General features: G+C 48.4%; 1 protein-coding gene across 1 annotated transcript in view; it reads right to left on the bottom strand.

Annotated features, from left to right (window-relative positions):
* The window catches only part of LOC144467584 (ras-related and estrogen-regulated growth inhibitor), a 71,736-nt gene that overhangs the window by 42,998 nt on the left and 16,038 nt on the right, over positions 1–12,700 (bottom strand). Inside the window, exons 3-4 of the mRNA XM_078176449.1 lie at positions 12,154–12,210; positions 1,066–1,142 (exon numbers count right to left, since the gene is read on the bottom strand). Of these exons, the coding sequence (XP_078032575.1) occupies positions 1,066–1,142; positions 12,154–12,210 (134 nt within the window). The remainder of the gene's footprint in view (positions 1–1,065; positions 1,143–12,153; positions 12,211–12,700) is intronic.

Genomic DNA, 12,700 nt, shown 5'->3' with positions numbered 1-12,700 from the left:
CTCGCGACTAGATATAACTCACGCGGGCAAATCAGTCTGTCAAATAAACGCGCGGCCGTAAATGTACATTTTCACCGAGCGGCGCCGCGCCGCGCCGCGCCGAGCCGCGCGAGCCGGCCGTGTCCGAGTGAGATTTTAACGGCAATCTGTGTCATGTATCCATCAATAATCCGGGATCATTAGGTGGCGAGGTTCCCGCGGGAAAAAAAGGCCCGCGCGATAATCAGCGGGCAACAAGCCGCCGGAGTTCTCTCCTCGTTTTCCGTGCCGCTGTCACGACCGAATGAAAGCCTTCAATCTCTTCGACACCGCGGGATAATTCATTGATACACCTAACAGTTCAGTTTTCACACTCGCGGCTGTCCGACCGCGAAAAACGCGCTGTTGACTCTGTGGCCGAGCGTGCGTTCCTTTTTGCGGAAAAATTCCACTTCCGCTCCGTGTAGCTACTCGAATCCTTCGCAAACGAGGATTTATATATTCCTCGCAAAAATTAGATCACGTACAAAAAACCTTAATAAAAGGAGTGCCGTATTCAAGTAATCAATTTCAACAAAAATTGTTAATATCTCTGATAGGAAGAACCGCGAATCGAAAAGTGGTTCTCGGAATGTTGGAGCCGTGGCAGCGCACCGCTGAGAGAATCGGTCGCCGCGCGGCGAAATGGGGGACGCCGATCGCGAAACAGCCGTCTCTCGTTCAACAGACGTGCTAATTTCCGAGCGTGAAAGAAGAGCCACGGTCTACCGAATCCGAGACAGTCGCCAGGACCGTGGAAGACGAGATTCCTTGTCGGTCGGTCGCGCTCAAGCGGACTCGCCACCCCGCGAGTAGCTTTCGCAGGAAAGAAAGTCAATAAGAGCAGAGCCTGGTGTTAGGATCTCCCTGGCCGTTTCCCATTACCATAATCTCGTTTCGGCCGAGTGAAATTAGCCTGACAAGAGAAAGAGAAAGAGGAGGAGAGAGAGAGAGATAGAGAGAGAGACGGTACCGTACGGGACGCGAAATTCAGACTAACGAGCGAACGAACCAAGTGGCTAGACCGAAGATCGGGGAAGAACTTACCTCGCACCTGGAAGTGTCCAGTATCTCGACCTCGGTATTAACGTTATCGATGGTAACACTGTGCCGGTACAGGAAATCTGTAACAGAGTAGAATGAGATTATACTGACGCGTTGATGAACGATAGCCGAGAGAGCATTCCTGAATCGCTATCGCCGCGGACGGTCTACAGGGCTAGCGAAAGGAGGCCCGCGAGAGAAGACGTACGAGCTCGCTCGGCAAGGATAATGAAATCGATCCGTCAGTCCTCTTCGAGGATCGGGAGAGATCTCGCCGGCCGGTGGACGAGTAATCGGTTGGATCTAGCCTAGCGTCCTTGGTCCGGCAGCCGATCCAACCGGCGATAACTGAAACTGAATACCGGGCCCGAGATCGATCTAAGAGCAAACCCGGCCGATATTAATGTCGACGCGACGGTGGAACGGGCTGCCGCGCGGCCAGCCCGCCACGAAAATCCCTGTTAATTCTTGAAATCGTTCTTTCTTCCGTCCAAGCTTTTTCGCGATTTCTCGTTTCGGCTCGCTTCCCGGCACCGGCGACGCCAGACTTCCTCTTCGGGCCGAGACGGGCGCCCCGACGTGATTTACGCCCGCCATTTGTCCGCTGTCTTCGGGCCCGGGTTTGCGCGCGAAACGATCCCGGACCCGGACCCGGACCCGGACCGCGCGTTCCCCGACCATGGAAATTGAAATTCGCGATACAGGCGAAAGTTGTTTCGATTGGCTCCGAAAAATAGACTCTTCCCTTTCGTCTTTCGCAGACCGTATCGCCAAACCGTGTACTATACACCGGTTCTTCCGACGAAGCTCGTTCTCTAATCGCCGTCTCAACGATCTGTACAACGCTTCCACTCCCGATCGAATGTTCCACAAAATCGATGCAATTTATACCATAAAACAACGCGGCCGTTTACAGTGATTAGAACCTTTCCCATTGTATTCATTTCTCCATGACGATTCGAACTCGTCAAAATGTAAAGACGTTGCTTGGACTTCAGAATATTATTACAGTATTTACTGAAGTATTAGCAGTAAAACTGTGCAATTATCGAATCGCGTTTATCGCGGAAAGTATTTTGGAAAGGAATATTGCGGCGGGAGATGACGACCGCGGAGTTTCCCGCGACTAGAAAACGCGGCTAATGCGCGAAAGTCCTGGACCAGTTAGTAACGACAATTCCGATTTGACGCGGTGACGCCGGGCGTCGCGCCGCTCTGTCATTACGCCGCGGTCACTGACAATGACGTAGAACTTTCGCCAATGGAATCGCTACGCGACTCTGCAGCCCTTAGGGAACCGAGAAAGACAACCTGTTCTAATATGTATTAAGTTCGAACCTGGTCATCAATTTATTAATACGCCAAGTGTCCCGGGGATTTCTCTTAAATGATGATAGCACGTTCTGCGAAGACCAGCGACCTTACAAAATCTTACCTAGATCGTCTCCAGTGAAACAGTGTTTCCAAAACTATCTACTTCGTCGTTGGAAAATTAATGAGAAAAACGATGATCGCGACTGGAAATTCGATGCAGAAATCAAGAAATATTTTCGTTTAATAAAAAACTAAACTTTGGTCCTCAAATATAAATTAGATAAAAATTTCGTACCTCATTTAATAATTGCAGCAGGTTAAGGGCTATGCGATAGTATCCTTTTTTTAAATTTTGTCGTCACCGCATAAAATCCGCCGTCTAATAATAATTCTTCGATTATCAATCGGCTGAAATCGGGCTCCGTGATGTCATACCGTATTACGGGAAATTGCGTAAAAGCGTATCGACCGATGCGAGATAAAACTTCCGACGCTGTTTAAAAATAGCTTTTTTAGAAGCTGGCCTTTAAAATCTCGTGAAACACGTGCTAGATAATAGGAGCAAAATATTTGATAAGAGAGTGACTGAACGATAGTTGAACGCCTGGAAACCCGAAACCGAAGAAATAGATACGCACGCTCCGTAAAGGGAACGATTCGAGCGATTGGAGCCACGGCACGGTAGCTGCCATGGAAAAATGCGGGGGAGAGAGAGTATAAGCAATAAAGGAACGATAAATAAACACATAAACACCTCGTCGAGCGCCGCAGAAACAAGCAAATAAGGATGCTCGTTATATTAGCGAGCCGTTACGCTCGAGAAAGTTTTATTGCCGGACAATACCGATGGGGAAGCGATTTGAGCAACCGTTGCGCCGGGCAAATTTATTGCGTTCCCGCTGAAAAATCGTGTGCTCGCTGGGCGAGAGGGGGTGCGGAGGGGAGACGGCAGGTGAGGAAAGAATTTCAGCGGGCGAGAAGCGTTTTAAACGACACGCGTACAAGGGCCGCGGAATTCTTTGGACGCTTCGATCCGCCGGGATTAACCGATTGGCCGGGCTGCACATTTTTCAGCGGCCCTCTCCGCCCCTTTTTCTATTTTTACCAAACGCCAAACCAGTTTTCCTTAACGCGTGGCAAACATTCTACAGCATTTTGCCGTAACGAACTCGTTAGTCGGACTGGGACTCTGCCGTGGCGCCGACTTTTTCCCGCGACGCATCTAGAACGCCGCATACGCGATTAATCGGGAATTATTCGAGCAGCGACACCGGTAACGAGCATGATCGACGTGTCAAAGCCGCGAGGGCGGCCGGGCCCCACCCGGCCGCATTGCTGGTTCAATTCTTCACACCCCTCTGCACGGTCGCGCCGGTCACCGATCTTATCCGGCCGATCGAGCCGAACCAACGCAAAGACGTCGCGTCGCGTCGCGCGCGCGCGTACACGCCGCGCCTCGGCGCCGGGCATTAATTAATTTCCAGCGGAAATTGCGGATAATCGCCGGCAAATGTAACCAGGAAGCGGATAATCGGCCGCGTCGCGGCAATCGCGGCCGGCATGATTGCTTAATCGGCCCTTGGAGGTTGACGATGCCGCCGCCGCCCGTCAACTACGACGCGCGAGGAGGAGGACGACGGTGTCAACGCCGCCGGCGCAACGCGAGAGAGCCAATGCTCCGTGACCATCGATGAAAAACTAGAACAAACCGCGACCGATACGCCGTGAATGTTCACTTAGGCGCGTCCATTGCGACAATTATTTTCTGCTCCACATAGGCCGCGGTCGTCGCGTTGGCTCGTCGTGCCGCTGCGAGCCCGGCCAGGAAGCATTTACGGCGGGATCGAAAATGCCTGATCAAAGACAGGGGGGAAACCGACGATCTACGCGTATCGAGGAAGAACGTTATTACAGAAGAGATTTTCCTTCTCGGAAAAAAATTCTTATTCAATTTTCGTCGGATAATCGGATACGATCAATCGCTGCTAATGCTTGGTCTATCGAGGCTCCGGAAATCGGGTGAAGTCATGCGAACGACGATGAATACGTTGCATTGGAATATTAGTTGATTTTAATCGAATTTGCTTGATACGGGTAAGGCATAAATAAAGGGGACGTTCGTATTCGTCGTTTCTTTAAAATATCGACAATTGGTAGGTCGCTAGGTTGAGCAACAATTATTTCGAACGTCTCGGAAGAATTAAAAGAAAAAGTAAGGATAATGTTCTGATATTGAAGATAAGACGATATTCGACGCGTGTCAGCGGTATTTCGAATCAGTCAGCGTCGAATTACCGGTTCCCCGGAACAAAGAGCGCAACTAAGATTTCATTTCTAAGACATACACGCTAATCATCTCTTTCACTGGTACACCGTTCGGACGCGGATAACGTATCGAAGGATCTATAATCTAGAAGATCGATGCTCGGAGGAGAGAACGTCGAAGAGTAGGAGACACGTTAGAGAATCGTGAGATCGATCGTCGGCGACACCTAATGGAGCAGATAGCAGCATTCCGTATCTGATTCCCTTTCATACAAGCTTATTCCCATCGTTTTCCAATCAATCACAGGAAAGGTTTATCTTAAATCGCGGTTGAACGCAGCGCGCCGCGGCCGCGACCGGGGCCGGGGCCCGAGCCCGAGCCCGAGCCCGAGCCCGAGCCGGGGCCTGGCTTTCCTACAATTGATTGCCGTTCCCGAAGAACAACAATCTTCGCGAGGTAGAAAGTAATGGTCAATCAGGGGTACCAAGGCCCGCGAATTAAATTTGATTTCTCGAAGCCGGGAGGAATGAGGTCGATGATCTATGGCAGTGAATAGGTAATGACGACCGGTCGAGGATCGAGGATGATTGCGCGGCTATCCCTTATGCGGCCGCGGCACCGAATAATCGATATTTCCTTCTCATCTGTTCCCCAACGCGGCCACCGCGCCGCGCCGCGCCGGTACCGGCCCGAGCACTTTGCCATTCTTTCGATTTTCGATTAACAATGCAAATCTCTTTCACCGGCGCTCGTTGCGTGGAATAATTCCAGACAATGATTTAGAAAGCGGGGCTTCCTGCCCTCCGCCGTGTCCCCCGGTACACTGTCGGTCGTTTCGTGGATGGGAACGTTTTGTCCGCGGTCCACGAGAAACACAGGGAAGAGATTAGATCGTGCATCCCGATCGCTCGATAGATCACTCCGCGGATCGATGGATCACGTACCACCGTTATACGCCGGACGGATTTCGAATGTCGAGATTGGGATACTTATTGCCGTGGACTACCCTCGGCGCGCCCCTTCATCGATCGATCTTCTCGTGTCGCGTTCCAGAGTCTGCAATCCTAGCGAACTTTCGCCCTTTCGATTACATTGTTAATGATTATTTAATCGACGTTTTCGTTCTGCAATCGATACTTTCAAGCTATACCTATTTTTATTACAAGCTAACTATATGATGGTAGATACTTGAAACAAAAAAAATCTTCAGAATACTAAAGATTAACCGGAATAGGAGAAAGGGAAAAATATCAATGGTCTCTTCGAAGCATGATTCCCTCTGGACAATTTTATTTAGTCGTTCCGTGCTCGACATCGTTGCTTCGTAAAACGTCTCAACTGATTCCGAGCGAGCAGAGAACGAGCTGCATGTGCAACAAGAAAACTTTGTCTCCTACGACTTGCTGCATAAGCCGAACAGTCGTAGTACGGGTATGATTAGCTGTCGAATAAAGTCGTGCTGTTATTCTTACGATTATTTATCCCATCCGTTCGATCCTAGAAACCGTACCCACCCAATCTAACTGTACCCAACACCCACCGTTTCGACAGGATTGACACAAAGCCAACATCGCCGGGCCCGGTTACTATCGCGATAACTTAACTTCATTACGCGTATCGGTGTCCGCCGACGAATTACTCTTCGTTAGACGCGACAGTATCGCCGACAACCTGAACGTATAATATTTCCGGAAAAGCCTAAACGGCGAATAAAGCTCCGGTTACACCTTTCGTCGACGGCACTTTTTCTTTCCCGCGATGCCTCGCATATGGAGGCGCCGGTCTAACGGTACGCTACAGTCGGTCGAGATCGTGTGCACCGTAAATAGATTGCGCGACCGATCTGCACCGAATTCGTGCTAAGAGGATTTTCTTCAGAATTCAATGTAACATAGCTCTCGGTAAAATTGGGGGCAAGTTTGAATCACCGTCTCGACGAGTTCGTATTCATTTCGTAATACTGAAAATAATATTCTATTGAGAGATTAAGATTGCAGCGCTGAAAATTGTCGATAAAATCCGAACTGGCGAATTTTTTTCCAAAAGATCTCTTATCCCAAAAATCCTCCAATTACGACTTTTTAAAATAATCTATAAAAATAGCAATTTCCATACAGTCTAATAATCTCTAAGCTATGGGTTTTCAGGAAAAACAAAAATCATGGTTGCCAAATATTTTCAACTTCGTCCATTGTCCGCTACTTTGCAGTGTATTTGTTCGAGGCACGGTTGCAGCCCGCGAGCGAGGAGGCGTGCAGATAATCTAGCAACATTAATTAAAGTATCTTTGTTTTCATCTGCGCAGGAAAAAGCTACCGGCGAGCGCCGAGCTGCGAGACTCTGGGACACACCTGCCCGAGCGTTGCGATTTTTCCGCTCGCGGATATCCGCGAGCCGCGGCGTCATAGCTTATGCATCCGCGAGCCAGCACGGCAATTATTATGGCAAGGTAGCCTACATGAGTTATGGGAGAGATCTGCATTCTGTAGGCCCTCCCCATAGGCTCTATTTCATATCGAGTGTTTAAATCTCCGCCCTCTTCGTAGACCGGCGCTGCGCGCTATTCTTTTTCTCTCGGCCTGTCTCGACCCGTCTCTCTCTCTCTCTCTCTTTCTCTCTCTCCCTCTCGCTCTCTCTTTCTTTCGCTTGGCGTATTTCTGTAACCGCTAGAATGCCCTCGAGATCTCATCGTATCGCGGCGAGGCGCCATGATTAACATTTTTTCCGGGAACCCTTGAATTAGAGCCTGACTATCGGTACCACGACCATTTTCCCCGTATTTCTCGTCCTTCCTATCCGGCTTTCTGCAGCCCGTGCACTCGGCGCTGCACTCTGCCGAACCGAACCCTCCGGCACGCATCGCGCGAACCGCGAACCCGCTTTCAATCCATCGTCTAACTTTTCTCCACGTTTCCGAGAATTTTTCGCTAACGAGATAAAAATCAAAGGAATCGAGCAAAACGCAGAAAAAAAACGCGCGCATCGCGGAGAAAAAATAACGGAGCCTGTAAGAGATCCGGTCGTCTCCGAAGAATTCGTCGAAAGTATCTCCTCGTTTCAACTTCGCGAAGTGGAACACACCCTCCAGCGGTCATACGAAACCGACGGGCCGGCTTATGTTATACGAAGCGCGCCGATAAAAATGCGTCTCTCGATCGTCCGTCGGTGGAAATCCTTTCCGCGTACTCGCGTGCTCCTTCCCGCCGTGATTTTCCCCGCGCGGCGGCGCCACGGCGATTACTCGCGTCCAGTTTTATCGCGCCTTCGCGGCCGCTCTGGAAAAAAATCACGGCGCGAAGCAGAACGCGCCGATGATTGAGACGTAGCGGTCGGCCGTACGAGTTTAACCGGCTGCCAGATTTCTCTTCTCCTACCATCTGTTGCAACCACGTGAAACTCGGTTGCAGATAGGCTCGCCAAACAATGAGATAATTGTGCATCTATTGTCTTACCCAGCTGCGAATTGACCGGATCTTATCGCGGCGTAAATTGACTCAACGATAAGCGTCCAGATAACGGCCGTTCGCGGTGAACTCCGCTTTCACGGGAGAATTCGCGGAAACGAGGATTCTGCGCGATTCTTTTCCACTTTGATCGTTGAAATATCGCGAGAATAAAGTAACGGGTTTCTTAATGTTCGCTAAAACGCCGCGTCGCAATCTCAAATTTATCTGATTTAATTGGATAATTTAATCTATTTATATAGAATACGGTCACGATAGAGAACATTAAATAATTCCATTCGTGAAATAGTCGATTTCCTATTATTGTAAAAATGCTTGTGTTCTCTAGAAGAGAATGGAAAGATTCAGACTGTAGCACTGTCTCTATTAAGTGGCGTTAGGAGAAATTGTTTATGCACCTTAGTCTGGCGTTTCATAAACCGAGGAACACGCGACATTTCTTAAATCCGAGCGGAGCGAAACCGTGTCATAAGTATATCAGAATTTATAGTGCTCGGTGAGTAAAAGTTCGTGACAGGTTTCCCCGTGATATAATGGAATTTTTGTTTCTCCCGGGCTAGATCTACGACAGATTATTGCAAGTTCTATCGTATTAAATCCCGACGATTTTTACTTGTTACCTATTCATCACGGGACCCGATGGACATACGGCCACTAAATAGAGGTGTTGCTTTATAGCAACCCGTTGAAGTCTATAATTCAGCCGTGTCGCCGATTAAAAAAAGTTTCGCGGCTGCTTCCACCAGCAACGTTTCGAGCAACTATCCTATCTACAGTGTTATGCAAATCGGTCGGTCTTGGAAGGCAGCACCTTCGTGCGTCGCAACAGACAATGGTTTTCTACCCCGTGGCCAATTCTCCCGTTGCATATTGATACGGGAGAAACAGAGTGTGACAGGAAGAAATAACGGACAAGGGGGTCACTTGTAAAATAGTTAAAGGGGACAAGTAAATAAGAGCGACCGCGAAAATATAGCGACGACGGATAGGTGATAATAAACTGCGAAAAGGACCGGCCCCGGAAACCACGGCGCCCGCTTTCTACTAAATAAATTCTCTTCGACACCGAGATAGAGCAGCCTGTTCATCGAGTCTAATAACTGGACCGTGGATCTTTTTGCGAATTAAAAATTGCCCGAACTGATACACGATACGAGAGACGCGTGAATAATTATTTCATTTCTTCGTCGTTTCGATCGGTTGCAGATAATTTCTTTTTTTTCCTTTTTTTCCAGTCCTCGAACAAATGAAAGAAAACCTCGATCCCACGAGGGAATTTTTTCGGAAATGTCGACAGGTAGGCAAGCCCTAAGTTAACGCATTCGTCAGAGCAGTAGTAGGTGAAATCGAGCGATCTCTATTATTTACCGGAGTGAAAACCGAGACGGGGTCTAGGCCGGTTGTAAATCGCGGTCTATTATACGCGGCAGAGCTGGCGCATCGGTCATCGGTAGACCGCGGGTTTGATGCATTTCTGGCAAAATTGAGTTACAATTTCACATACTATAAAAATTGTATAATTTGAAATATGCCAGTATATTACGTGTAATCCGGTGAAATTATTAAAGACGGAAAGAAAGGACTCTGTACAATTTCTATTCGTTGCAAGTGCTGCAGACAGTTTTATACCGCGTAAAAATCCATTGTCAGGTTATCAGTTATCGGCGTCCATGAATCGCGGACCGGCGCAGCGATGATCTCGATGATATCTCGGGCGGCTTTTCCCTCCGCCTCGACTCTCACGGTCCGCGAAATAAATTGCGGCGAACAGAAACAATGAAACGGGCCGGTGCCCTAATGAAAACCGTCACGTAACCCCCGTGACGCGTTCCGCGGCTCGGCTCGGCTCGGCTCAGCCCGGCGCAACGATAATAGCCCGGCGCGGGCTGGTAGCGCGATTAACAAAAGCGATCTATGAAATGGACCATTGTACTGTCTCGCGATGTGAATGACACCGGCCGGTGCACGCTCCGACGAGAAAATTGAATTCTCCGCGCGCGAGCGCGCGAGATTCGCGTCGCGTAGATTGAAATAATGCGGGCAATAGATAAGACGATTGTCCGACGCCGCTTTATGGACGCCGACCGTCACGTGGGAGAGCTCGATGATTGCTCGAAATTTCTGATTTGCCGACCCGACCACCACCCTGCGAATGCTGGACCACGATCTAATCCAATGTCGCTCTACAGGTTCGAAACGAAGAAACGAATCTCTAGCCCAGACAACTGTTAATTAAACAAATGAGTCGCTCTAGGAAAGCGACTTCGTAAAATTACACAGAAATGAGTAATACGGTGACAATCACTCGACAGCGGTCCTATATATTTGTCCGCGTGTATCTGCCAAAGGCTAGAAAAAGCTAGAATTATTTTATGATCGCAAGGGCAGAAATGTTGAAAATCTGGTCGCCAACCAGGATATTATCATCGCGTATAGCTTGAGGGGTGGAACCGAGACTCGCAGTAAGGAGTCCAAGATAATCGCAGCGAGCAGTCCGCATTCCGAGAATTCGATACTCCGCGGGGAAGAAGTTGTTCGCCGGTTTCTCGAGCCCATTCTCGCGATCGTTCAATTTGTACCCGCGGACCGCAACGATTACTTTTCGAACCGGACCTGTTGTTTCGAGGCTAGGAAACGCCGGCCACGTGATCCCGTGATTCCTCGAACGCAGCCGGACGCGTCCAAGCTCGGTCGTTACCGATACGATACCGATCGCCGAGAGTAAATTAACTCGGTATTAACGGCGACGGAACGGAAAACCAGTGCGCGTCCTCTCCTCGCAAACATGCGTTCGAACCTGTATTAAATTTAGTCGATAAAGAAAGACGGGGAACCGGAAGTTCGATAGATTATGACACTTTCTTTGCGTGACTTGACGCACTAATAATTTTAATGAGCTGCAAACAGCTACAAGTAAGTAATCTATTTTTAGATATAAAAACGCAAAATTTTCTTTCAACTTGAATTTACTTGCAGCTAGCAATTAAACTGTAAATTGTATTTTATAGAATCTCGACAATTTTGTTAAACAAGGAGAAAGTATTTCTGTGATAGGAGATGATTACAAGAGGCTTGATACTTCGTTCAATTAAAATTCAATCATATTGTCGTCCATTGGAGGCTACAATTTCTATTTCTGCATAAAGATAGAAAACGGATAGAAGCTGCGGGTTTAACGAGGAAATAATCGATCGCTTCGAGCAATTTTTTCCAATTAGCCACAGAAAATTACGTCCATTAAATGGCTCGACCGAAAGGAACGTCGCCGATCGGTGTTTTGTCGGGAGGGATGCTACACGCTCTATATCGTTAAAACGTGATCCGGCATTAATGCGGGGAAAAAGTGGCGCTTCGTTCGGCTTAGGCTAGAGAGCACAAAGTAACGCCGGTAATAAAGCAATCAGCCGATCTAGAGCAACGCAAAAAGCTGTACCGGCGCGGCAAGTGCCCGCGCACTGTCCGACGATCGAGGGAATATTATGAGTCGCGCGATCTACCGCGAACCAAGAACGATCGAAAGGATAATTCACCGTCGATTTTACACCGATATTAACTTTTTCTTTTGTTCCCTGTTACCGGCTGTTCAGCCAACAGTTTGTTACTGATTTATCGCCGGTAATTGTCTCTATTACAATCGTTTCTTTTACACGAACACCGGCCGCGTATAATTGCCGCTTTTATCGCTTTTCTGAAATTCTGATCGAGCTGAAACAGCGATTAGAAATTCCGGTCGAAAGCTTAAGCGCAACGGATGGAAAGTTGAACGTCGTTCGAAACTGTTGACTTGCATTTGATTAAGCAACGTTTCCGGTCCCGTGCTGAAATTTTAAAACGAAACCGCGAAAACCTAAAATATCTGACATTGCAAAAAGATCCACGATTCGATAACTTGTTACGCGAACAATGAATTTTGCGTTTTCGAGCCGATCGTTTAATTCCCGTCGATTCCAAGCCTCCTTTCGCTTCAGATTTCTAGACCGCCTAACCCGAATAATTAGAGAACGTCTATCGGATAGATAATTGTTAAACATTCGTGAAACAACTTACCGCTGGTTGAGCTGTACTCGCCGATATACCGTCTGGTTAGATACCGCACGACCACGGCTGAAAGCAAAACGAGAAACAATGAAAAAGCTGTCGCCGAGGCTGTTTTCTATTCGAAATATATTCTACGTGCGACGAAAACCGGTAGGGGCCCTCGAACCGAAAGATTTTATCGTTCCTGCAAAATCGCAAGGTGAAAATTTCCGTCGACGTGGGCGTTTTTCGCTTCCGACGCGCGTTAAGTACCGACTTATAATAAATACATGCGATAATTTCGTTGGGAAGCAGAACGTATCTGCGGCAATATCTTCGGCGATATCAGATCGAAAGAACGAAAGTGGCGCTCGTTTGTTTCTTAATTTTAAGCAGGAACAGGTTCACGCGAGTGAAAAGCAATTAATCATCGATATAATTTCTCTGTTCACACGTAACCTCCTCCCTCGCCCTCGTCCCCCGCCCCACCCTCCCTCACCCCTCGTTCTCTCTCTCTCCCACGCGAGCTTTTCAATTCCGCAGGTAGAGAAATCCGGTTTCTGATTTTCAGATAATG

The sequence above is a fragment of the Augochlora pura genome, chromosome 3, assembly GCF_028453695.1.
Source record: "Augochlora pura isolate Apur16 chromosome 3, APUR_v2.2.1, whole genome shotgun sequence".
In the NCBI taxonomy this organism is placed as follows: domain Eukaryota; kingdom Metazoa; phylum Arthropoda; class Insecta; order Hymenoptera; family Halictidae; genus Augochlora; species Augochlora pura.
The sequence above is the reverse complement of the archived record's forward strand: the minus strand, read 5'-3'. Positions and strand labels throughout refer to the sequence as shown.